The sequence below is a fragment of the Lemur catta genome, chromosome 3, assembly GCF_020740605.2.
Source record: "Lemur catta isolate mLemCat1 chromosome 3, mLemCat1.pri, whole genome shotgun sequence".
NCBI classification, from domain to species: Eukaryota; Metazoa; Chordata; class Mammalia; order Primates; family Lemuridae; genus Lemur; species Lemur catta.
In genome coordinates, this window is record NC_059130.1 from 68945335 (window position 1) to 68971164 (window position 25830).

The following is a 25830-nucleotide window of genomic DNA, read 5'->3' on the forward strand; positions in this document are numbered from 1 at the left end:
ATGGGTATCCACTTCGTACTTGTTTTTTAAACTATCTCTCTCTCTCTCTCTCTGTCTCCACATATACCTATATCTATACACACATACATATACACACATATATATGCATTAAATATGTATGCATGATAATTTTCTCAACAAAAATTGTTTTAAAAAATGTAGTATATACTTGGAACCTGTTAAAAGTATTTTTTAAATAAGAAAAGGATGCTTAAGAAGCATTTAGTGTGATCCCACCTTAAAAAAATATAAATGAAAATAACCTAGAAGAATAGCCATCAAAATATCAACAGCAGTTACCTTTGGGTAGGAACGAGTGGGGAGAGGTGTGTAGTCATTACTTGTGTAGCCATTTCTGCAAAGTTGATTATTTAAGAAAATTTATTCATTCTAGTAATAAGACAAACTAAAAAGACAAAAAACAAACAAACCCTAAGTGTAGTAATAAAGATTAAATAATATTATATGTTTTACGAAGACCTTATACGTCTCTCTATGTCAGTGGCTAATCTTGCATGTGCCATGTTTAATGACTGCATAATATCCCATTGTATCCATATACTGTTTTGATTTAATCAATATTTAATGCTGGGCATTTAACTGTTTTGTTTATTTATTTTTTACGAACACTCCTTCAATTCAATCTCTTATTATTTCCACAAAATAAATTTCTAGAAAGTATTCTGTACATCCCTTTAACCGCATACCTAGTTTATTGACTCAAATGTGGTTAAGGTGCTCAAAGAGTGCTTGCTTAGCTGGAAATTAGTAAATTTGCCTGATTCACAGATTTCACCTTTTCTGGGGATGCCCATAAGAGTCAGAAGAAACTATTTAATAGGAGCAATAAGACATCAAACTACAAAAATCCATAGGTTTTTACTATAAAATGTCATAATTCCAGACCTGGTTGACAGAATTTTCAAGGAGATGTGTTATCACACTTGTGCTTATGGAGCACTCCCTTCTAAACGAAATGACCGTCCTTTACTGGAACAATACATTTCAATTTCAACAATCAGTGTGAAAGTTTTGCATTTAGTTTGGTGAACTAGTAGACTAAAAAATATAAAAATCAAGTCTCTAAGTATAAGGTTATTAGGGAGAAAAAAGAAGGCAGAAATAATCTGAAAATCTTTATTTATCTTGACAGTTCACAAATAGATGACAAGCTATCAACAACATTGAGGCTGTGTGATAGCACAGGACTGTGAGTCAGTAACTGATTTTATGCCAAAGAGCACAATCCTGTGTTAGATTGGACACAAGATTATTGACTAGAAAAGAGATTAGCAAAGTTTAGCCAAGTCATAAAGACATGCAGACCTAAAAGACTAATGAAGCTACTTATGGGTGTGTTGGACTTCTTTTTTGTGAAGTGGGATAAATTTAAACCCTGTTACTCTCTTTTTATTAGGGTCAAACTTCATTATTAGATTAAGTCCACATTCATCCTTTATATTTTAGATAGGTCAAAAGATATTATACAGGAAGAGGGAAAGGGATAGGTTTTATTAAAACTTAATCACAATTTTTAAATTTAATTTTTATTTTTATCAAAGCAGCACAGATCCACAATTTTAAAAATTCAAATGGTTCGACAAGGTCAATTATGGAAAAAAGGAAAAAAGTTTTCCAGTTTCTATTACTATTTGCCAAAGATAGCCACTTTAATTATTTTAGCTGCTTCTTTGGGTATTTATATCCATAATGTCAAAATAACTGATTTTTTTTTTGTTTGAACACCCTATGTGGAAGATGGTGTAATCAATCCCCTAGTTCCTGAAGCAACCACATATATTCTTTTCCCATCATTCCATATATAATTTTTAGATTTATCTATGGTCTGTTTTTAAAATTTTCTTTTTCCAGCTTTATTGAGGTATAACTGACAAATAAAATGTATATATTTATTGTGTGAGACAAGATGATTTATTATATGTATACATGTGAAATGATTACCACAATCAAGCTAATTATCATATCCATCAGATCACATAATTAACTTTTTTTGTGATGGGAACATTTAAGATCTATTCTCTTAGCAAATTTAAAGTATAAAACATAATTGTAGTCACCATGTTGTACATTAGATCTCTAGAACTTACTTATTCTGCATAACTAAAATTTTGTATCTTTTACCAACATCTCCCAATTTATTCATACCTAAGACCCTGGCAACCACTGTTCTACTCTTTGCTACTGTGAGTTCAACATTTTCAGATTTCACATATAAGTGAGATCATGCAGTATTTGTCTTTCTGTGCTTGGCTTATATTTCACTTAGCATAATGACCTCCAGGTTCATTCATGTTGTTGCAATGACAGGGTTTCCTTCATTTTAGGAATGAATGATATCCTATTAGATATATGTGTGTGGGTATATATATGTTGAATATATATATCTCACATATTCTTTATCCATTCATCAGTAGATACTTAGGTTATAAATAATACTGTAATGAAAATGATAGTGCAGATATCTTTACAACATATTGATTTCATTTCTTTTGGATATATCCAGAAGTGAGATTGCTGGATCATAGGACAGTCCTATTTTGAATTTTTTGAGGAACATCCATGCTATTTTCCATAAAGGCCGTACCAATTTATACACCCACCAACAGTGTTCAAGTGTTTTCTTTTCTTCACATTCTTGTCAACACATTATTTTTTGTCTTTTTGATGGTAGCCATTCTAACAGGTATGAGGTAATATCTCATTGTAGTTTTAATTTGTGTTTCCCTGATGACTAATGACATTGAGAAATTTTTCATATACTTGTTGGCCATTTCTTTTGAGAAATGTCTATTCAGGTCTTTTGCACATTGTTAGATTGGGATGTTTATTGTCTTGTTATTGAGTTGCTTGAGTTCCTTATATATTTTGGATATTAATCCCTTATCAGATATTTGTTTTGCAAATATTTTCTCCTATTTCGTTGGTGGTTTCTTCACTCTGTTGATTGTTTCCTTTGCTGTGTAGAAGCTTTTTAGTTTGATGCAATCCCATTCATCTATTTTTGCTCTTGTTTCCTATGCTTTTGGGGTCATATCCAAGAAATCATTTTCCAGACCAATGTCAAAAAGCTTTTTCCCTGTGTTTTCTTCTAGGAGTTTTAAAGTTTTAGCCCTTAATGTTTAAGTCTTTAATCCATTTTGAGTTTATTTTTGTATAAGATGTCAGATAAGGGTCCAATTTCATTCTTCTGCGTGTGAATATTCAGTTTCCCCGATATCATTTATTGAAGATATTGTCCTTCCCATTGTATGTTCTTGGCACTTTTGCTGAAGAAATACACTTATAGTCTAATGAAGGTTTTCTTGTATATGATGAGTTGCTTTTCTCTTGTCAATTGCAAAATTCCTTCTCTGTCTTTGACTTTTGAAAATTTGATTTTAATGTGTCTTGGTAAATATCTTTTTGATTTTAATCTATTTAGGGTTCTTTGGGCTTCATGAGTCAGGATGCTCATTTCCCTCTCCAGATTTGAAGACTTTTCTATCATTATTTCTTTAAATAAACTTTCTCCCCCTTTCTCTTTCTCTGCTCCTTCTTTAAGCTCCATAACACATATATTGGTTTACTTGATGGTATCCCATAAGTTATCTGGGCATTCTACACTTCTTTTTATTCTTTTTTTCATTTTTTCCCCTCTGAATGGGCAATTTCAAATGACCTGGTTGTTTTTGAGATCACCGATTTTCTCCTTCTGCTTGATCAACTTTGCTGTTGAAGATCTCTGTGAAATTTTTTAGTTCAGTCATTGTATTCTTTGTCTTTTGAATTTATCTCTGGCTCTTTTTAATGGTTTCTCTTTGTTCAACTTCTAGTTTTGTTCATTTATTGTTTTCCTGATTTTTCTTATCTATCTGTGTTTTCTTATAGCTCACTGAGCTTCTTGAAAATGATTGTTTTTAACTGTTAGTCATGCAGTTCATAGATCTTCATTTCTTCAGGGTCAGTTACTAGGGCTTTATTTTGTTCCATGGGTGGTATCACGTTTCCTTAATTATTTGTGATCCTTGTAGCCTTGTATTGGTATCTGTGCATATGAAAAAGTGAGCACCTCTTCCAGTCTTTACAGACTGGCTTTAGCAAGGAAAACCCTTCACCAGTCATCCTGTCCCAAGATTGTAAGAAGGTTATCTTGGGGGGATTAATGGCAGGCTTGCAGCTGGAGTCCTCAGGAAGGTGGCTTGCTGGCTAGGTCAGTGCATTAATGGGCTTGGTGCCTAAGTCCACAGGGGTCAGCCTAGTACCTGGTTCTGTGGGGACAGCCCTGGAGCCTGGGACCACTGGGGAGGTTCTGAAGCTTGAGTCTGCATGAGTGGGCTTAGTGTTTGATTCCATGGGGGAAGGCCTGGGACCTAGGCCTGCAAGGGCTTACCTGGAGCCTGGGGTCATGGGAGCTGGCCTGGAACCAGGGTTCATGGAGGCTAGCCTAGCTCTGGGATGGGCCTAGTACCTGGATCTGTTTGGGCTGACCTGGACCTGGTTCACCAAGGCCTTTCTGGCACTGGGGCAGACCTGGAAGAGGCCTGGAGCTTGGAACTGTGGAGGCTGGCCTGATGTTGGGGTAGGCCTAGAGCCTGAGGCCACGAGGCTGATTTGGTAGTTGCGTGGGCCTGGGTCCTAGGCCCATGGGGGCCATGTTGGAGTCTGGGGCTGTGAATACTGGCCTGGTGCTGGGAACCACTTGGGTTGGCCTGGTTCTGGGGTCTGCAGTGGAGTCAAGGGCTCACTTTATTTTCCTCCTCCAAATAGAAGGTATCTCTCTTTGTGCTGCACTGCCTAGGCTTTGGGGAGGGGTGACATGGGTAATATAAAACTTTCCTTCCTACTCTTTTCAATGTGTCTTTTCTTATTTCTGTGTACCACTCAGATGCTGTAGTTACTCACCTAGATTTCTTAGCTCTTGTGAAGGTAGTTTTGTACCAAAGAGAAACAAACTGATGTTTCTGTGAGAGAATGAGCACTGGAAATTCTTATTCTACCATCTTTCTGACATCACTCAATTATATATAGGCTGTGATGCTTTAATTTTATAGGTTTTATAAGACTAATTTGTATGAAGCAATTCATGAAAATTGCTTGTGATTTAGTACGTTACTTTCTTCATGAAAGGTATCATTATAATCTCTTCTGCCTTTATGGAGAGGAAAAATAATTTTCCTCATTCTGTACAATTTATAAAACACTTGAATAATCATTAGTTTAGTCATTTAGCAAACATTTATTTAAAAACCTGCTATATGCAAAAGCACAATACTGGAACCTGTGAGGACAAGGAAGATTTCTAACATGCCGTTCCTATGCTCAAGAAAACATATATAATAAAATGATCAAATAAAACCATGCTTATAAAACAGGCAGTGTTAAGTGTTACTAAAAAGGGACAGATAAAATGTTGTAGATGTTTAGAACATGAAAATACTTTAATATAGAGGGGTACAGCCACTTTATGAAAGTGGCATTTCAGCTGGGCTTTGAGGATGCGTAGAAAAGGCAAACAAAAAAGACTATAATGTTATAAAAGCATGGAGCACATAAACGGGTAGCAGTCAATATAATTTAGGGCATGTTTTGCAAGATGAAGAGCATGAAGCCCCATGGCTGAAAAGGTGGGAGAGCTGGATCATTACAACTAAATCCCTTAGTAGGTGTATTTTGGAATGAGCAACGTTTTTGGTCAGAGGAGTGTCTTTACCAAAGTCATGCTTTAATGAGCCCAATAAATTTTCAGGAGTGTTTTTGATGAAGTAGACTGTAAAAGATCTGTACGTAGGCCTTATAAATCAGGGTAATATTGTAGGAAGTTCAGGAGGATAATGACAAAATGAATTCAGGGAAAATTGAAGCAACATATTGGTTGCTAACTAGGGATACCCTTGATGGTTCTGGACAAAAGATTTGTATCAATTGCTTTTTGTTCTATTTAATTTAAATCTTTTTCCAAGTCTCCTGGATAGCTCAATATATACCTTTTTGGGAGGAAGTTATGAGAACAATTCTTCAACTCCTAACAGGACCTACCCAGATGTGGAGACCTGCTGTGTTTATGAGACAGCTCAGCACAGAGCCGAGTTAGTAACCTGTGATCTGCTTCAGGGCACAGAAAAAAGTAAAAGGGCAGCAAGGTTAAAAACTCAATGGGTTACACTACATTGCTTCTCAGAGTAACTCTAGAAGGCTTTGTGTGCCTTCCTTAAAAGTCTCATGTTTTATATTAATAATAACTATATTGGTGTAATGTACAATTGTGCATGAGCAAGTGATAAGAAGCAGAGGTGCCAAGTGCCCTTTAGGGACACCTCAGAAGAGAGATGCTGTGAGAGAGGACAGTTACAGAGAGTCAGTCATGGAGGCTCTAGTCTCTCCTACCCTCTACTCCAACCTCAGCAAGTTTCTAATGGGTCTTTGGAGATGCACCAAAAAGAACGAACCATCAAGGAGAACAACTCACAATGTTTGTGGGAGAAGATCAAATACTCAAAAGGCTCCACTCCCTAAATGCCATGAGAATGAGTCATCCCTGAGAGAAAGAAGGTAGCCCCCACTTGTTATTTTACTACTGTATTTGAAGGTATGGTAGAGAATATTGATCTTCCAATGTATTCCTAATTGAGGGGAAGAAGCATAATAGTTTTTTGCCTTCCTGAGACAGGGAGCTTGGAGGCTTTGAAACTCTGAGAATGTGACTTGAGCAAGCTATAGAAACTCAGCCTTCAAATTCCTACTTGGGAGCATGGCATAGGAAAAGATGCTTAAGAGCAAATGCATTAAAATACATAGCTGTTTCTTATCAACTGCTACAAATATGTAACAAAGTATTTCTACTTAGCTGATACATGCTAAATCATAACATGATTTATATACCTACATGTATATATACGTATATAATATAATTACATGTATATAAATAAACATACACACATATTTACATATATACATAAATATATACATATATTTATATGTATATACAGATATATTTAACATATACATACATGAAGGACCCAGGATGTAGGAATCAAATTTTATTGCATAGAAGGCTTGTTACAGAGAGGCAAATTCACACAAAACATTGCATGGTTACAAAGGGATTGCTCATTTTAGGTTGATTTGATTAGCAATAATCTTTGAATCTAATTTCTCAGGTAATGTTTCTTCCATCATTTTCCAGGGCAGCAAGCTGATGAACATCTCATTTACATTTTTATTAGCCTATAAAGCTTTTCCTGCTTATGCTCTTCTACCTTACCCTGAAAGCAACACTTAATGTTTAATAATAGCTAATAGAGCCCATGGCAAAGGCCTGAGTGCCAAAAAATAAAAAAAAAAGGTGACACTCAAGCTAGTGTCCTGTTATATCACTCCTTAAAATTGATACATGCTTAAGGCATTGCTCTGAGACCATAAAATATTTGATTATGATACATGATCTGTGATCTTAGTTTGATCTTCAGACCAAAGCCTGAACAGTACAAGACTGCCTCCTGGCTTTTGATAAAGAGTATTCTTACAATATGGAGTGCATTTAGTAATTGGGTAGACAGTTTCTTTTTTCTTTTTTGACAGAATCTTGCTCTGTCACCCTGGCTATAGGCTAGAGTTCAGTGGCATCATCATGGCTCACAGCAACCTCAAACTCCTGGGCTCAAGTGATCCTCCTGCCTCAGCCTGTTGAGTAGCTGGGACTACAGACATGCACAACCATGCCCAGCTAATTTTTTTTTTTTTTTTTTTGGTAGAGATGGGATCTCTTGTTCAGGCTGGCCTCAAACTCCTGAGCTCAAACAATCCTCCTGCTTCAGCCTCCCAGAGTGCTAGGATTACAGGCATGAGCTACTGTGCCTAGCCAAGGTAGAGAGTTCCTTGTTTCAACTTCTGAGAAAATCATTTTAAATGCCATAGAAGATGTAGCTTTCTTAAATTGGATCTTAGTTTTTTAAGGCTACATATACAATAAAGATTTAGTTTTAGAAACTTAACCATTTTAAATGAAGTTATATAAAACTTTGGCATCATGGAACTACAAATCACTACTCAAATTCAAGTATGGAAACCTATGAAGTTAATGCCAATGAATGGTGATTATAACTATCAATCATTAATGACATTTACTAGAGTGATATTTAAACAATAATTTATAATGATGTGCATTGACTGGTACATTTGGCCCTTGCTATGCTTTCTCTATCTAAATTATGGTAGCCCAAGATATTCATATTGGTGAATCATATTGGTGAATATTCATATTGGTGAAATTTACGATTTGATTCTCCACTTGCAAAATTTTAGGAGACTCATCAGAGATAAGGTAACGTTGCTGCATACTGGGAAATAATAATGACATCAAGTTACACGCCAGAGTCTTAGAACAGGAGACAGGAAGAAGAGAGAGAGAGAGAGAGAGAGAGAGAGAAGTTTCCAAATGCTTTCCAAGTGCTTTTTACAAATACAGCATAACATTTATTTCAAAATCTGACAACGATAATTATTACAGGCTGAATTGGGTCCCCTCAAATTCATATGTTGAAGCCCTAATCCCCTAGCACTTCAGAATGTGACTCCATTTGGAGACAGTAATTAGGTTAAAACAGGATCATTAGAGTGGGCCCTAATCAATATAACTGGTGTCCTCATTAGAAGAAGAGATTAGGGCAAAGAGACAGAGGCATCAGACATGTGCACATACAGGGATATGACCATGTGAACATACAGAGAGAATGTGGCCATCTGGAAACCAAGGAGAGTGGTCTCAGATAAAATCAAGCTTTCTAACAACTTAATCTTGGACTTTAGCTTCCAGAACTGTGAGAAAATAAACTTCTTTTGTTTAAGCCATCCAGCCTATAGTATTTTTTTATGGCAGCCTTGGAAACTAATATCATAACACACACACACACAAACACATAGACCAAATTCACTTATGAATATTAGCAAAACAAGATCAGCAACAAGCTAAGAGAATAATGTACCATGACCAATTGTGTTTCATTCCAGGAGTGCAATGATGATTCAATTAAAAAATGACAATTGTTCTGAAACTATTAGCCAGTGCAATTAGGAAAGAGAAAAACAAGATGTTTAATTATTGGAAAGGAAGCAAAATTATCACCATATATAGGGAGTTTAATTGTAAACCAGGAATATGCAAAATAATTATCTAAAAAAATCTGTTAAAACAATAAAATAAATCAGTAAGCTGAATGTTTATAAATTTAAAAATCAAGAATCAATGCTTCCTATACAGAAACTATAACAAATTCAAAAATGTAATTATCATTTATATTGCAAGAAAAAAATAAAATACCTAGGAACAAACTTTAACAAATCCACAAGGAGACTATATTGTTGGAAGATCCACAAAGAAACTTGAATGACTGGAAAGAAATATCTTGTTCTTAAATAGGCAGACTCAGTATGATGGGAATATTAACTTTCCCTAAATTAGTTTGTACATTAAGATTTATCCTACATAGGATACCACATTTTTTCTTTAGAAAAAAAATCAGAAACAAAACAGAACAATATAAAAATAATGATAGCTAACTTTCTTAGAATATATTATGTGCTAGGCAATGTCTAAACACTTGACATATATTAAGACATTTAACACATACCAATAAGATGGGTAATATGATCCATTTTCTAAAATTAGAAAATTGAGGTCCAGAGAAGATAAATTACTTTTTCCAAGGCACATAGATAGTGAATGATAGATATTTACTGGTATTTAAATGTAGAGTCTGGCTTCAGAATTCATGCTCTTTACCATTATACTCTAGTGCCTCTCCACGGACTAAAGCTCTTGCATAAAATGGGAAAATAGCCAGAAAGTTCTGTAAAAAATGTCAAAGACCAGTACTTGTCTTTGTAGATACCAAAACATAACCTAAATCTATACTAAATAGAAGAGTTGTGTTTGATATTAGCATAAGAATACACAGATAGACTTAAATGGAATATGGTGGGGAAAATATTATAGAGTATTCAATAAATATTCATTGAACAACTGGATAACCTTCTGGGGAGAAAAATAAAACTGGATCCCTACTGCTACCTTATACCAAAAGACATTCCAGATACAATCTATTAACAAAGGGAAATATAAAATTAAAAGTACTTGAAGTAAATATTTGTGATTTCTTTTTATACAGTCTTGAAAGGAAGTAGGTTATACTAAGAAGAAAGCACAAAACTGGCAAATCTGGCCATATAAAATTGAAAATATGTATAAAAAGGCTTTAAAAAGAAAACTAACAAAATAAGATGCAATAGATATAACAAAACCAAATTCTTCAATTACACAAATCTCTTATATGTCAGTAAGAAAAGAAAATTTAATACAAAAATAGGCAAAAAGGCAGTCCATAGGATAAGGAATACAAAAGATTAATAATATATCAAATGTTTAAAAAGGCTCAGTCTACTTTATATATAACAAGATTTCAGCAAAGATTGATATTTTATTTTTTTATATTTTTTGGCACTTTATTGTGATTTCTTTTAACAATTGTAAGAACTTGAGAGTATTAACTAAGAACTCTTTGTACACTGCAGGTGAACTACTATCTGACTACTTTGAATTCTACTTAAGGGTAACTACATTTTGAGCATCTGTAAGGTTAAGAAGTAGTCAAAGTTACAAAGATAGTTAGTGGTAGAGCCATGTTTGGAAATTAGGTTTCTGGACACCCAGATATGCATTAAAAAGGTCGAGACAACAATATGGCAAATATCAAAGAAATCATGCTAGAATAAGAGCTACTCAAGTTTCCTGTGATTTAATTATTTGTAATTAAGTAAATATTGGTAGTAAATTCATTGATGTATTGTTTGTCATGTTTAAAATAAATTTTCATCATCAGTGGTATATTTGGGGTGAATTTTCTGGCAATAGTGATAACTTGTGCAAATAGATATATTTTCAAACTATTGCTTTAGTTTTTGAGGAAACTAATTTGGGTAAAACATAAACAGGTATTCATACTGCAAAAGTGTAAATAAATCCACTTTTTGGAAGGTTTTTTGAAAATAATCATCAAAGTGTAAAATTCATACATCCTTTGGCTCAGCTACACATATAAGCATGAATTATCATGGATGTTCAAAGACAGATAATTCTATTGCACTCCTATAATAGCAGCATTCACTAGTTAATGGCATTTTCAAAGTTCATTCATGGCACAGCATGTGTCAGTATTTTATCCCTTTCTATTGGTGAATAATATCCAATAGTATAGATTTACCAAGGTTTATTTATTTATCAGTTGATGAACATGTGGTCCCAATTTTTGGACACTATGAGTAATACTGCTATGAACATTCATGTATCAATTTTTGTGTGTCTTGGGAATACATCTAAGAGTGGAATTACTAGAACCTGTAATAACTCTACGTTTAACTTTTTGAGGAACTGCCAAGCTATTTTCCAAAAGCAACTGCAGCATCTTACATTCCCACTGACAATGTATAAGAATTCTAATTCCTCCAAATCCTTACCAACCCTTGGTATTATCTGTCTTTATTATATCCTATTGTATATGATGTGGTATCTTATTGTGGTTTTGATTTGAATTTCCCTAATGACTGATGATAAACATCTTTCCATGTGCTTAATGGCCATTTGCATATCTTCTTCAGAGAAATGTCAATTCAAATCCTTAGTCCACTTTTAAATTTTTACTTATCTTATAACTAGTGTGTTGTAGTTCCATCACATTATAAATTTCTTCTTATTTTAAATATTACTTCTATTAAATTTTATATCTCAGAAGAAAATGGGAGTAACATAGATGGAGTGCCTACTATGTGTGAGGTACTAGGCATATATAATGCATAGCAAGAGACTATAATCCTGGGCTACAGAATGAGACCTGAATGCTGCTTTAATAGTTACTAAAACACTAGAATCAGGGTTAGCCAAAAGCAAAATTGTAAAGTAAAGAGGTATCTCTTTCTAATAATTCATTCATTCATTCATTGTTTGTTATTCAACTTTCTCACAGATATCTCTTCTAAATATAATTTATCCTAATACCCTTTGGTGCAGAGCCTTTTAAATTTGAATATATATGAATAATCTGGGAGTCTTGTTAAAATGATAGAGTTTAATATCTCTGTGTCTACAAACTAGAAAACCCAGAGGAAATGGATAAATTCCTGAAAACATACAACTTCCCAAGATTGAACCAGGAAGAAATAGACATCCTCAATAGAACAATAACAAGATTAAATTTTTAATAAAAACTCTTCTAACAAAAATAAAAGTACAGGAACAAACAGACTGCCAGCAGAATTCTACCAGACATACAAAGAAGAACTGATTTCAATCCAACTGAAAATGTTACAAAAAATCATGGAAGAGGGAATCCTCCCTAACTCATTCTACGAAGCCAGTGTCACCCCAATACCAAAGACAGACAAGAATGAAACAAAAAAGAAAACTAAAGATCAATAACCTTTATGAATATAGATGCAAAAATCCTCAACAAAATACTAACAAATCAAATCTAACAATATATCAAAAAGATAATACCACACAATCAAGTGTGGTTTATTCCAGGGATGCAAGGATGTTTTAACACATGGAAATCAATAAATGTAGTTCATTACTGAAACAGAATTAAAAACAAAAACCATATGATCATCTCAATAGATGTAGAAAAAACATTCAATAAAATTCTGTACACTTTCATGATAAAAACTCTCAACAAACTAGGCATAGAAGGAACGCACCTTAAAATAATAAAAGCCATATGTGACAAACCAACAACCAACATCATACTGAATAGGGAAAAGTTGAAAGCATTCCCCCAAGAACTGGAGTAAGACAAGGATGCCAACTGTCACTACTCCTATTCGACATAGTAGTAGAAGTCCTAACAAGAGCAATCAAGCAAGAGAAAGAAATAAAAGGCATCTGAATTGGAAAAGAGGAAGTCAAATTATCTGTGTTTGCGGATGATATAATCTTATACATAGAATACCCTGAAGATTTCTCTAAAAGACTCCTAGGTTTGATAAATTAATTTAGTAAAGTCTCAGGATACAAAATCAATTTACAAAAAATTGGTAGCATATCTATAAACCAACAAAAAACCAAGCTGAGAACCAAATTAAGACTTCAATTCCATATACAATATAGTTAACCAACAAGGTAAAAAATCTCCATAAGAAAAACTACAAAATACTGATGAAAGAAATCATAGATGACACAAACAAATGGAAAAACACCTCATACTCATGAATTGGAAGAATCAATATTGTTAAAATAACCATACTGGCCAAAGCAATCTATAGATTCAATGCAATTTATCTCAAAATACCAACATCATTTTTCACAGAATTAGAAAAAGTTATCTTAAAATTCATATGGAACCAAAAAAGAGCCTGAACAGCCAAAGCAATCCTAAGCAAAAAGAACAAAGATCACAGGACCTGACTTCAAATTATACTACAAGGTAACAGTAGCCAAAACAGCATGGTACTAGTATAAAAATAGACACATAGATCAATGGAACAGAAAAGAGAACCTAGAAATAAAGCCATATAACTTCAACCAGCTTATCCTCAACCAAATAAACAAAAACATACACTAAGGGAAGGACACTTATTCAATAAATAGTGCTGAGAAAATGTGATAGCCATATGCAGAAGAATGAAACTAGATTCCTGTCGGTCACCATATACAAAAATTAACTCCAGATGATTAAAGACTTAAATGTAAGACCTGAAACTATAAAAATTCTACAAGAAAACCTAGGAAAAACCCTTCTGGACATTGGCCTAGACAAAGAATACATGACTAAGACCTCAGAATAAATGCAACAAAACCAAAAATAGACATATGGGACTTAATTAAGCTATAAATTTTCCACACAGCAAAATAAATAATCAACAGTGTACACAGACAACCTTCAGAATGGGAGAAAATATTCACAAACTATACATCAAAAAGGACTAATGTTCATAATCTACAAGAAACTCAAACAACTCTATAAGAAAATAATAAAGAACCCCATAAAAAGTGGGCAAAGGACAAGAGCAGACATTTTTCAAAAGGAGACATTAAATTGGCCAAAAAACATGAAAAAATGCCCAACATCACTAATTGTCAGAGACATGCAAATTAAAAACATGATGAGATACCATTTTACATCAATCAGAATGGCCATTATTAAAAATATCAAAAAGTGATAGATGCTGGTGAGGATGTGGGGAAAAGGGAATGCTTATCACTGTTGGTGGGAATGTAAATTAATACAACCTCCATGGAAAACAGTATGGAAATTTCTCAAAGAACTAAATATATAACTACCATTTGATCCAGTGATCCCACCACTGGGAATCTATCCAAAGGAAAAAAAAATCATTATATTAAAAAGATACCTGCACTCATATGTTTATTACAGCATTATTCATAATAGCAAAGATATGGAAGCAACCTAAGTGCCCATCAACTGATGACTGGATAAAGAAGGCATTATATACATTATATAATATATGTGGTATATATTATATAATATGTATGCACACATATACACACCATGGAATACTACTCAGTCATAAAAAAGAATGAAATCATATCTTTTGCAGCAATATTGATAGAAGTGAAGGCCATTATCTTAAGTAAAATAAGTCAGAAACAGAAAGTAAACGTATCTTCTCATTTATAAGTGGAGCTAAATATGTATACACCTGGACATAGAGAGTGAAATAATAGACAATAGAGACTTGGAAGGTTGAGAGGGTAGGACCATGGGAAAGGGTGTGGGATGAAAAATTACCTAATGAGTATTATGTACACTAATCAGGTAGGGTTACACAAAAAGTCAATACTTCACCACTATGCAATATATCCACATAAAAAATCTGCATATGAACCTCCAAATCTATAAAATTAAAAAAAAAAATTCACTGGTTATTCTACATTACTGGTCATTGGACCATACTATAATTAGCAAGGTTTCAGGGTAGGAGCTGAATACTCAGATTTTAACTACAAAGGGCTAACCTCAAGCATTAGAAACTTCTGCATTTTTATAGAGCTGTCTTAAAATTTAAAACTGCTTAAAAATCCAGAGTCAGGCTATGATTGGCAGGGGGATTGATCATCATCTGGGGAGGAGCCTTGTCCATTGCCCATGTAAGAACTGGATTGTCCATCCAGGAAGAGGCCTCACTTAGCCAGTTTCTTTAATGGGGATGTTCCTAGTCTGATAATTGAGGTGCATGCTTGTGATTACAAACACAGTTGGGGACCTAAAGTTTTAGTTGAAGGCTTCCTTCGAGCATCAATTTATAATGAAAATAGAGAAATAGTTGAAAAAGCATTACAATTACACTCTCAGTTGAACTATTTTGCTAAACACATCTAAATGTAATTATATAATGATTCTGATATAAATCAACTCTTTTGGATAGTATGAATCTTCACAACATTACATCAAGTAAAAGAAGCCAGTCACAAAAAACTATATATTGTATGATTCCATTTATATAAAATGTCTGGAATAGCGAAATCCATAGAGATGAAAAGTAGATTAGTAGTTGTCTACGTCTGGGCAGTGAGTAGTGGGTGGGACTGATTGCTTAATGGGTATGGAGTTTCCTTTTGGGTTGACAAAAATGGAATAAAATTAGATTGTGGTGATGATTACACAACTCTGTGACTACATAATACTAAAAAAACATTAAATTGTATGTTTTAAGTGGTTAAATTACATGATATATGAATTTTATCTTTACAAAGCTGTTAAAAATGTAATGTAGAAATATTAGAGATAAGGAATAGAGCCTAAAAGAATGAGTCCTATACAAAGAAGCACGAAAATATCTTAATATGCTTGGTCTTTGAGAGTGTTCCAATCTGAGCATACTGTTCCGATCTGGGCAAACAGCATGTTTTCCTGAAACTTACATTCTAAGCTTCTATCTACCATGTCCAAAGCTTAAATTCTGGTCAGGTGAACTAAGAGGTTATTGTTTGGATTAGAAGAGCAGCACAGCATTGTGAGTGAGAGCTAGCATGAGGATTAAATCAATAAATATGATTGGTACAAAGTTACTTCAAAGTGTTAACTATTATTATTTTTTACATTGTTTATTCTGATTCCAAATGGAATTCAAAAGGGACTATTGCCTATTCACAAGATTGGAGGCAAATCTGATACTGTTTAGTTATAAAACTCATGACTACCCTTAAAAAAACAGAGAGAGAGAGAAACCACATTTTATAATTCTAAGCATTCTCTTGTTTGTGCCTTTGGGGAGAAAACTAAAGCCATTATAAAAGAAATAACTTAGAGAGAGTCAGAGGCTTCTTGGTAAACAAAACTCTCTACTGAAACATTTAGATGATTTAGTTAAGAATGAACTGAAACAACATCAATTGCATTTCCTTGAAATCAGAAATAAATTCCAAAATAACTGGGAAGCATTTCTGAAGCAGTGTTGTATAAGTGCTTACAATCTAAAAATTGGATAAGGTAGGATAGAATAAATTCAACTATAAAAATAATACCCTCACCTACACAGAGTGTATATAAAACTGTGCCTTTCTGTAAAAAATAAAACACTCTACAACCTCTACACATTAAATATCACATCATTTGTTTGCTACATGCTTTTCTGTTTGCTGCCCTAACAGGTGTCTACAGCTGCAGATAATTTGTTTGACTTCTGATAACTGCAGAAACTATTGCATGAGATATCAAAGAGTAACAAATTTAAAGAGTTATTTGATTAAGTATAAAGCGTTTTACACTTGGAGTGTGTGTGTGTTTACATACATGCATTATATCTCCATGGGTTCTGGTGCCCATGTAGTTAGTGTCCTATAAAGTGTCTTATTAATTGATTTTTGAATCAATTAATGTTGCTTTAATTGTAAAAGCAGTAATACTCATGCTTTAGAAATATCCAAACATATATAGTATGCTTTTTTTTTTCTTTCTGAATACTTTTTTGTGTGTCTCGTGGGTATAAGCCCTGTTTGAGCAATAAATACAAAAGTCTCTGGGGAATAATTGTTGTTTTGTTTACCTGGCTGCAGATTTAAAGTTAGATGGCCAGATTTGAGTCCCACCCATCTCATTGATTTATTTTCTGGATGCCCATGCAGAAGTCATTTAACCGCTCTAGCCCTCAGTTTCCTCACTGTTAAATTGATTCTATCAATAGTTATCTCATAGAATAACTAAATGACAAATGTTTGTGAATGATAAAGTACCACCAAATGTTAGCTTTTTGTGCCTGAGAGAGCGTATAACTCGTGTTCCCAGAGACTTAAAGGGAAGAAGAGGGTTTAATGCATGTTTATTGATTGCTGAGGGGATCTAAGGCCTTATATAAAACAGCATATGCATATGTATTGATAGATGGATAAATCAGTCAGAGAGAAGTATTGAAACCTGGGACAACCAATATTTGACTGCTTTTCAAATCACAGTAAATTTAAATCTGGGTCTCAAATTGTAGTCAGCATGTCTGGGAATCTGCAGGACATGTTCTCTTCCATTATTGAAGAAGGCAGCTGTCTAGTCAATGTAAATTTTATTGTAAAACTGTTTAATAGAATTCACAATTATGGGAGGACAAATACACCTCAGACACTAATGGAGGGTCTGAATTTGGTGTGTGGAGACAAAGAATCCTGTCAGACTTAGCATCAGCTATTGTTTCACAGAGAAAGGTGGGCAATCAAAGATAGTGACTAGTAATGAAAGGGAACTCCCACTGATCTATTGTCATTATCCCTGCTAACCAAGATAGTAAAAAATAGGAATAGAATATACATCTAAATTTTGTTTAGTAAGGAAATACTCTATGCATATTTTATCCCATTGTACTCAATCTTTCTGCACTATTTGATACCTAGGATCCTTTAACTCTTGAAATTCTCCTAATTGCTGTGATAGTATAATATCCTAGTTTCCTCATATTACTCTGACCAATCTTTCTTTCTTCCTTCAATGGCTATTCAATAATTCATCAAGTCTCTGTGGATATGCTCTTAGGCTCAGTCCTTGGGCCATCCATTATACCCAATATACAACTTTCAGCTATTGTTATGGTTTCAAATATCACCTCTATACCTATAATTTCCAAAAAATTACATTAAGCACAAACTTCCCCATTGTATGTCACTTATATATTTCTAAATGATTAATGAACATTTGCACTTGAAAATTTGGTTGTCATCAGAAAGTCAGCATGTCTGGAGTTAATTGATTTTTCTTCCAAATTGAATTCTTAAGCCAATTCTTTATCTCTATTTAATCATCATGTCATTACACTAGAATTCATGCTAAATACTACAGTCAAAGAAATTCTGTTAACACATTACTTATCAAATCTCCAATCATTCTCTTACTCAAAAACTCTCAAAGGCTTCCTATTTCATATGGGAAAAAATCTTATTTGGTTGCAAATCTCTTTAAATAGTGAGAACTTCTGTGTTCTATTAATCTTTTTATCTACCACACCATGTGGGCTGTATATTATAAACTACAGTGATTGTTTGTTATATTGAATTATACTCCTTAGATTTCTACTCTCAAAGTTTCCTTAGTCTGGTCCATTCCTAACACCCAAATTTACCTACAGGGACTCTTCGCAAAATTCATGCTATAATTCTATTTACCCTCTCCTAAATGTGCTCAGCTCATTCTTTCCTTCCCATTTTTGGACATGATTTATCTTCTTTTTTGCTGTCCAGTTCTTACCATTATTGAAAGTCCAGTCTACTTTCAAACCCCCTCTCATAACTCCTTCCTTAACTCTTCTAGTCCACACTGATCTCTACTGACACTCAACTTCCCAGTGAACTACTAACTCTTCTAATTTTGTGTTCTTTGAGCTCTCTTGCTATGTAATTATCGTATTTCTGATTACAAATGGCCCTCAACTTATGAGGGTATGACTAATGATTTCTTAACTTTATTATGCTGTAGAAGTGATATGCATTTGGTAGAAACCATACTTCAAGTACCCATGCAACCATTCTGCTTTTTACTTTCAGTACAATATTCAATAAAGTACGTGAGATATTCAACACTTATTATAAAATAGGCTTTGTGTTAGAAATTATGCCAAACTCTAGGCTAATGTAAGAATTTCTAAGCACGTTTAAGGTAGGCCATGCTAAGCTGTGATGTTTGGTAGGTTATGTGTATTAAATGCACCTTCCACTTATAATATTTTAAATTTATGGTGGGTTTATTGGGATGTAACCCCATTGTAAGTTGAGGAGCATCTGTATTCCTTATTATCAAATTCACTCTCATCTTTGATTCTTTCCTATTCCTTGCTTATAGCTATATTGCTATTTTACTTTCAATTGCTAATATATTTTTCCTGAATATTCACTTTGTAAAAGGCAAAAGATTTATATGATCTGAAGAGAAACCAGAATATATATATTCACTTTGTGTTCCCAGCTACATTATAAAATCTTTAGGGGGAAAGCTATGTCATATTTTCTTATCATTTCCATATTCTTACACTATGTTATGGAGAAAGTAGAGGCTCAAAAATATGTGTTTAATGAATGCGGGGAAAAGAAAACGATATTGACAGTGAGTGTTAATTACAATTACAGTTGACCCTTAAACAAAATTTAAACTGTGTGTGTCCACTTATACATGGATTTTCTTCCATCTCTTCCACCCGGAGACAGCAAAACCAACCTCTCTTTTTCCTCCTGCTTCTCAGCCTACTCATGGTGAAGATAACAAAGATGAAGACCTTTATGATGATCCACTTTCATTTAATGAATAGTAAATATATTTTCTCTTCTTTATGATTTTCTTAATAGCATTTCCTTTTCTCTAGTTTACTTTATTGTAATAATACAGTATATAATACATAAACATACAATATATGTGTTAATTGACTGTTTATGTTACTGGTAAAACTTCTGTTCACTAATAGTCTATTAGTGGTTAAATTTTTAGGAAGGCAAAAGTTATATGCAGATTTTCAACTGTATAGGGTTTGGCACCCTAACATCCATGTTGTTCAGGGTCAACTGTAATAGCATTGAAAAAAATACTCCAAAAAATTCTCCACCTTGAATAAGATGATTTCAGATAGTTTATTTTGGATACCATTTTCTTTTATTATCATCTGATCAGTAACTTAGTTAGTCCATTATGTAAGATGAGAATAAAGGCTAATGTATCCATACCTGTTTTATGCAGTGTCAGTGATTGACTATAAAAGTCATTAAATATTATACTTCAGCTAATGAGGGAAGTTAGAGAACCCATGGAGAATTGCAAGACAAGAGTAGATACCTATTTGGAATTATTTTGGTAAGGTTTGCCCTAATGCTGGTAGAATCAATATGAAGACTTTTTCCATATTATTTACAAAGCAAGAAAGCAAAGATATTCGAATAGCAGATTAAAAAAATCAAGCTCTTAACCACTTTGCTTTCGACACTGTTGTAATTCTATCATTCACAAATGTAATCAACTCAGCACTAGTCAGAAAAGGATATTAGATCATTTTCCTGGCATTAAAAGATCAAAGATGTTTCATTGGAGCTTAATGTCTACCTCACCAATTCCTTCACCCAGATTTCTTAACATTTACCACTTCATTTACTTTATCACTGGCCTCAGTTAGTTTCTTTTTTTTTTTTTGAAAAACATTTGTATTTAAGTGAGTCTAATGGGATTTCCCCTACACAAATTCACTAATATTTACAATGAAGCTCATCAAGAAGATTTATTTTCTGGGAAATAAGGTGATATGGTAAGGGGTGGAAATGCAACATGAAGTAACCTACTTTTCTCTCAATGAGATATTTTAATATTTATTGAATGTAAGAGCCCTTTGAAGTGGCACTGTTAAAAGAGATGGATCATGCCTATTTTATAGGCTTCATGTATGATTGCACATGCATCTCCATTTGTTCACATTGCTGTGGGTATTTGTGTGTATGTGTGTATATTAGTGAAAAATGTACAACTTAATTTGCAACATAACTAAAAGGAAGAAATAAATAACTATCTAATAATGAGGATATAAGATTTATTACATTGTTAGGCTACATGTTGTTATCATAATTGATAGAGTGTAAAAATCATGGAGTTTTGAAGTAAAATGATCAGGATTCCAGACATGGCTCTTTTTCCCAATGGTTTTGTAATTTATAAAGACAATCACTATACAAGAGCCTTAGTTTTATATCTATCAAATGGCAGAGACAACAAAAACTATTCTACGAAAATTTGTGAAGTTAACCAAATCATGCAAATGGAAGTGCTTTGTTAGTAGGATATATAAAATTAATACTTTAACAAGTAAACTTAGAAAAGATCCAGAGCCCTTCTTGTAGACTTTAAAACACTGTGTAATTCTGGCTTATAATCATCCACCTGACATTGTCTCCATCACTCTACCTCCAGCTCACTTCACTCCACTAATTACTTGGGCTCACTCATGTCCCTCAAATACTCACAGTTATTTTTATTCCTCAGGGCCTTTGCATGTGCTATTCCTTAAGCATGTGCTATTCCTTGCATGTTCTTCTCTCCTTTTATGTGGATGGTATTCTGATTTCATGCAGAGCTCTGTTCCAATATCACCTTCTTTCAGAAGCCTTCACTATGTAACTTATTTAAAATGGTGCCTACTTCTCCATTGTTCTGTTATTATTTTATTCTACTTTATTATTTTTATGGTACTTACTAATTAACATATATATTTTCTTTTTTTTAATTGTCTGTTTCATTCTTTACAACTAAACTCTATGAAAATGGAAAATTTCCCTGTCTTTCTTGCTGCTGTCACCCTGGCACCTAGAACAGTATCTGGTGCATAACAGGTGCTTAATAAATATTTATTCAAGTAATGTGTAAGTGGATGAATGAGTGAATGATCTTTCATTTAGTCCTTACTCTGCATGAAGTAAACTTCAAAACACTTTATATGGATTACTTAACTTAATCATTATAATAAACTATTCTTATTCTTATTCCGATTTCATAAATGAAGTACAGAGATATCATGAGATTTAGTAACTTCCCAAGGTTACAATAGCAAGTTGTGTAAACTGAGCTGCTTGATTCCAAAATTTAAGAGCAAATATAGCTTCTGCTATAAAGCCTCTGTATATCTAGCTATCTTTATATTAATTGAATTTTGATTACATTGTCACAAAATGGACTGAAATGACTATTAAAACATATCGATATAGCTAAATTTTACCCCCAGAAGAAATGAATGTGTTCACTGCCTAAAAAATAAACCATCCTCTAGAATCTTAAAAGTCATCATTTGAAAACGGTTGAGAACAAGAATCCAAAGAGGTAGGTAACGTTTGTTTTCACAGGTAACAAAAGCATGACTTACCTCCAGGTGACCGGCTATTGTAGCAATATGGAGGGCAGTGAGGCCACCATACCCAACCTGCTGTATATCAGCTCCACTGTGAAGCAGGGAAGTGATCAATTCTGCACTATCCTGTAAAGAAAAACATCTTTACTGTTACTTTTTACAAATAGCAGGTTTGAAAGCTGTGCAACAGGATGTATTGATTCCTTGCCTGTCAGCCAGGATAGGTGCTCAATGGAAACTTAAGTGTTATTTCTGGCATAAGAGCACATTAGACAGCAGAGAGCAACTCTCAGATGGTTGGAATGTAGGACCAAATGACAGATGTTCAGTTCCAATCAATCCTCTACCATTTGACCATGAAAGACACAAAGGATATTTACCTATGGTGAGGCTCTTAAAAACTCAACTCAATCTTACATATAGGTCACTCCAATAAAATATGCTTCTCCAAAAACTAAAATTAACCCCAGAAGAGATAAAAAAAATTTACAGAAACAATTTAGAGTTTTAATTTCTTTCTCTGTTAGAGGTGAAGATGAAATATGTCATCTAAGATGAGAGTATTGAACCAAGTGGACTATTTCATGGAAGTTCAATAATTGTTTCTTCTCTACACATAATATCATGGACAATATACATAAATAATCCATAGTGTCTTTCTTAACTTGACTTATTTTTACCAGTGAATATTTTGGAAACACTATTTGAGCCTTCAAGTTTAAACAATTTATGCAACAATCAAAGTAATCCTTACTTTTTTGATACTATTAATTGTATTGTATTTCTTCCTTTGGAGAGATAGGAAATATTTATAATATTAATAGCAATTAACATTCATTGAATTTTTATTTTTAATTAACTTAATCCTGGTACATGGTAGGACTTCAATAAATACTTGTTGATAAAAAAAAAAACTTAAAAACTAAATGATTCTCATAGCAATGCTATAAAAATCACCATTATAAACCTTGTTTTATAAGTCACAATGCTTGAAAGAGTGATAGTAAGATCACATATTCACAAAACTCCTGCTTTAGAAGGAAATGAAAATATTTCCAAGTTTTAACCTTCAAACCACACTTCTATACTACTTGGTCTTTCAGTACATCAAGTGGGAAGAAAGTAAAATCTTCCCAGGATAGGCCATTGCATTTAGGAATTACATACACATAATATCAAATACTGTTGGTTAAGAAAATTCTCCCATTAAAAAACAAAATTTAGGCTGGGCACGGTGGCTCACGCCTGTAACCTAGCACTCTGGGAGGCCGAGGCGGGTGGATCATTTGAGCTCAGGAGTTCGAGACCAGCCTGAGCTAGAGTGAGACCCTGTCTCTACGAAAAATAGAAAGAAATTAGCCAAACAACTAAAATATTTACAAAAAAAAATTAGCCGGGCATGGTGGTGCATGCCTGTAGTCCCAGCTACTCAGGAGGCTGAGGCAGAAGGATCACCTGACCCCAGGAGTTTGAGGTTGCTGTGAGCTAGGCTGACGCCACGGCACTCACTCTAGCCCGGGGAACAGAGTAACACTGTCTCAAAAAAAAAAAAAAAAAGGATAAAATTAAAAAACAAAATTTGATTTCATAATGCTGTCACACATACATGAAGGTCCAAAATAAGTTATAAAAAGTGAAAAAACTGGGTAAAGAACTTCAAATATCCGGCTGGAAAAGCTGCCACCCCCTTGCCCAGCATGCAATGCACAGTCATAGGGAACCTGGTGCTAAACCATCCCTAGATGACCGTTTCTGAGTCCGGGTTTCATACATAGCAGAGCAGCTCCCTCACTGCAATCTATTGAAAGTCAGCCCTCAACACAAGAGTTTGTAAAAGAATAATGAAAAAAGAGCTTCAAATAGCAAAATTAATAGTATAGTTTCCAAATCTTCCCCTCCACCTACCTGTCCTATCAAAAAAATTAAATAAAGATTGCATCATTATCCTTTATTCTTGAATTGGCTCCTTCTGCTCATACTATAAAATTATGTTTTCTCCATTCCAAAAAAAATAAAAAAACACATTTTTCCCACTGATGCTAAGCTAATTTTATCTGGATCCTTGCCTTCATTTTACAACCTTCTGAAAAAAGTTATTGATTCTGCTGACAGTTCTGATCTCATTCCTTTAGTAATCTTTATCTAGATATACCCAAGTCTCATATAAATCTCAACTAAATTTACCGTACTCTTTAAACATTAAACCTTGCTTTTCTCTCACTACTCTTCACTAAGGCAGACTTCTTCCCCTTTTGTCTTTGCCTTGTATTATCAAGAAAAGTCACTATGACTGTTTCTTCCACTTGGGGCATTAAGGACCTCATTACTTTCCTGAAATCACCTCCTCAGTTTCAGAAGATAAACTCCTATTTCTCAAATACAATGTTTTTATAGTCATCCTCTCTATAATTGGATCTCTTTCTTCTTGAAATACATAGCTCTTTGATTTCCTAAAACTATATATTCCTGGTTGCCTTTTTGTCGCCTCTTCTTTGTTTCTGTCTGTCTCTTAAAAGTCTGTGATCTGGAAGTTTAGCCCTAAGCCACTTTAGCACTCTAAATGCCACCTTCAGTAATTCTTACACAATCTGATAACTTCATCTTTGGTCCTGACTTCTCTGATAAGCCTGATTCGCGTATATTTTGCCTACCAATGGCATCTCAAATTCAAAATTGCTCTTGTAAATACCATTCATAATTTTCCCAATCTGCCCTGGCATCTTCTAGCATTCCTTATTTGTATTAATGGCGCTTTCTTATTCCAGATGCCCTAGAGTCTCTTCAACTCAATGCAGTTTTAGAATTCTAGATAGGTCCTAGGTAGATAGCTAGGATCTCTGGCTCTTCTAGGGACAAGGGTTCCCTGCTTTGGTGCTGCCTCGAGCAATTGCCCCACCTGGGAAGAAGAACAAGGGCGGGCACTTTGCTTGGCATTGCCCCACCCTTAATCCAATACCAAGCAACTGCTACACCTGGGGAAGGAAGGAATGCTTTACCAACCTGGGAATTCTCCAGCCTAGGTATAATTGTATTTGGAAAGTGACCTAGAGTAATCTAAGGCTAATTATTATGTCATTAGCTTAAATCTACATTGTGGTTCATCCTCCCCAGGTAGAGCTTTTCGTGAAGGAGCTCACAAACACAGATTTACAATCTTGAGAACACCTGTTAATCATTTAGTAACATCCAAAAGCCCTTCCTTAAATAGGCCAATAAAAGGAAACAACTCAAGAATTCCCAGAGAGAGAGTCAGTCAGTAAGTCAATGAGTCAGTCTGTCTGTCTCCATTCTGAGAGACAGACCTGTTTCATTTTATAATATAATAAAAAGCTACTCATTTGAAACTGCATCCTGCTTATGGTCACTCTGTTACACCAGCCCTACTTGTAATTTTTTTTTTTTTTCCAAGCAAGGAGCCAAAGAACTAGGGTAACAGTCCACCAAGAGGCTGGACCTGACACTTTGGGGTGTCTG

The 25830-nt window shown here is 34.1% G+C and overlaps 1 protein-coding gene across 2 annotated transcripts in view; it reads right to left on the reverse strand.

Annotated features, from left to right (window-relative positions):
• Positions 1-25830, reverse strand: part of LOC123635512 (serine/threonine-protein kinase TNNI3K) — a 273749-nt gene that overhangs the window by 217478 nt on the left and 30441 nt on the right. For both annotated transcript variants that reach the window (XM_045547740.1, XM_045547741.1), the window contains exon 5: positions 22372-22482. In XM_045547740.1, the coding sequence (XP_045403696.1) occupies positions 22372-22482 (111 nt within the window). The remainder of the gene's footprint in view (positions 1-22371; positions 22483-25830) is intronic.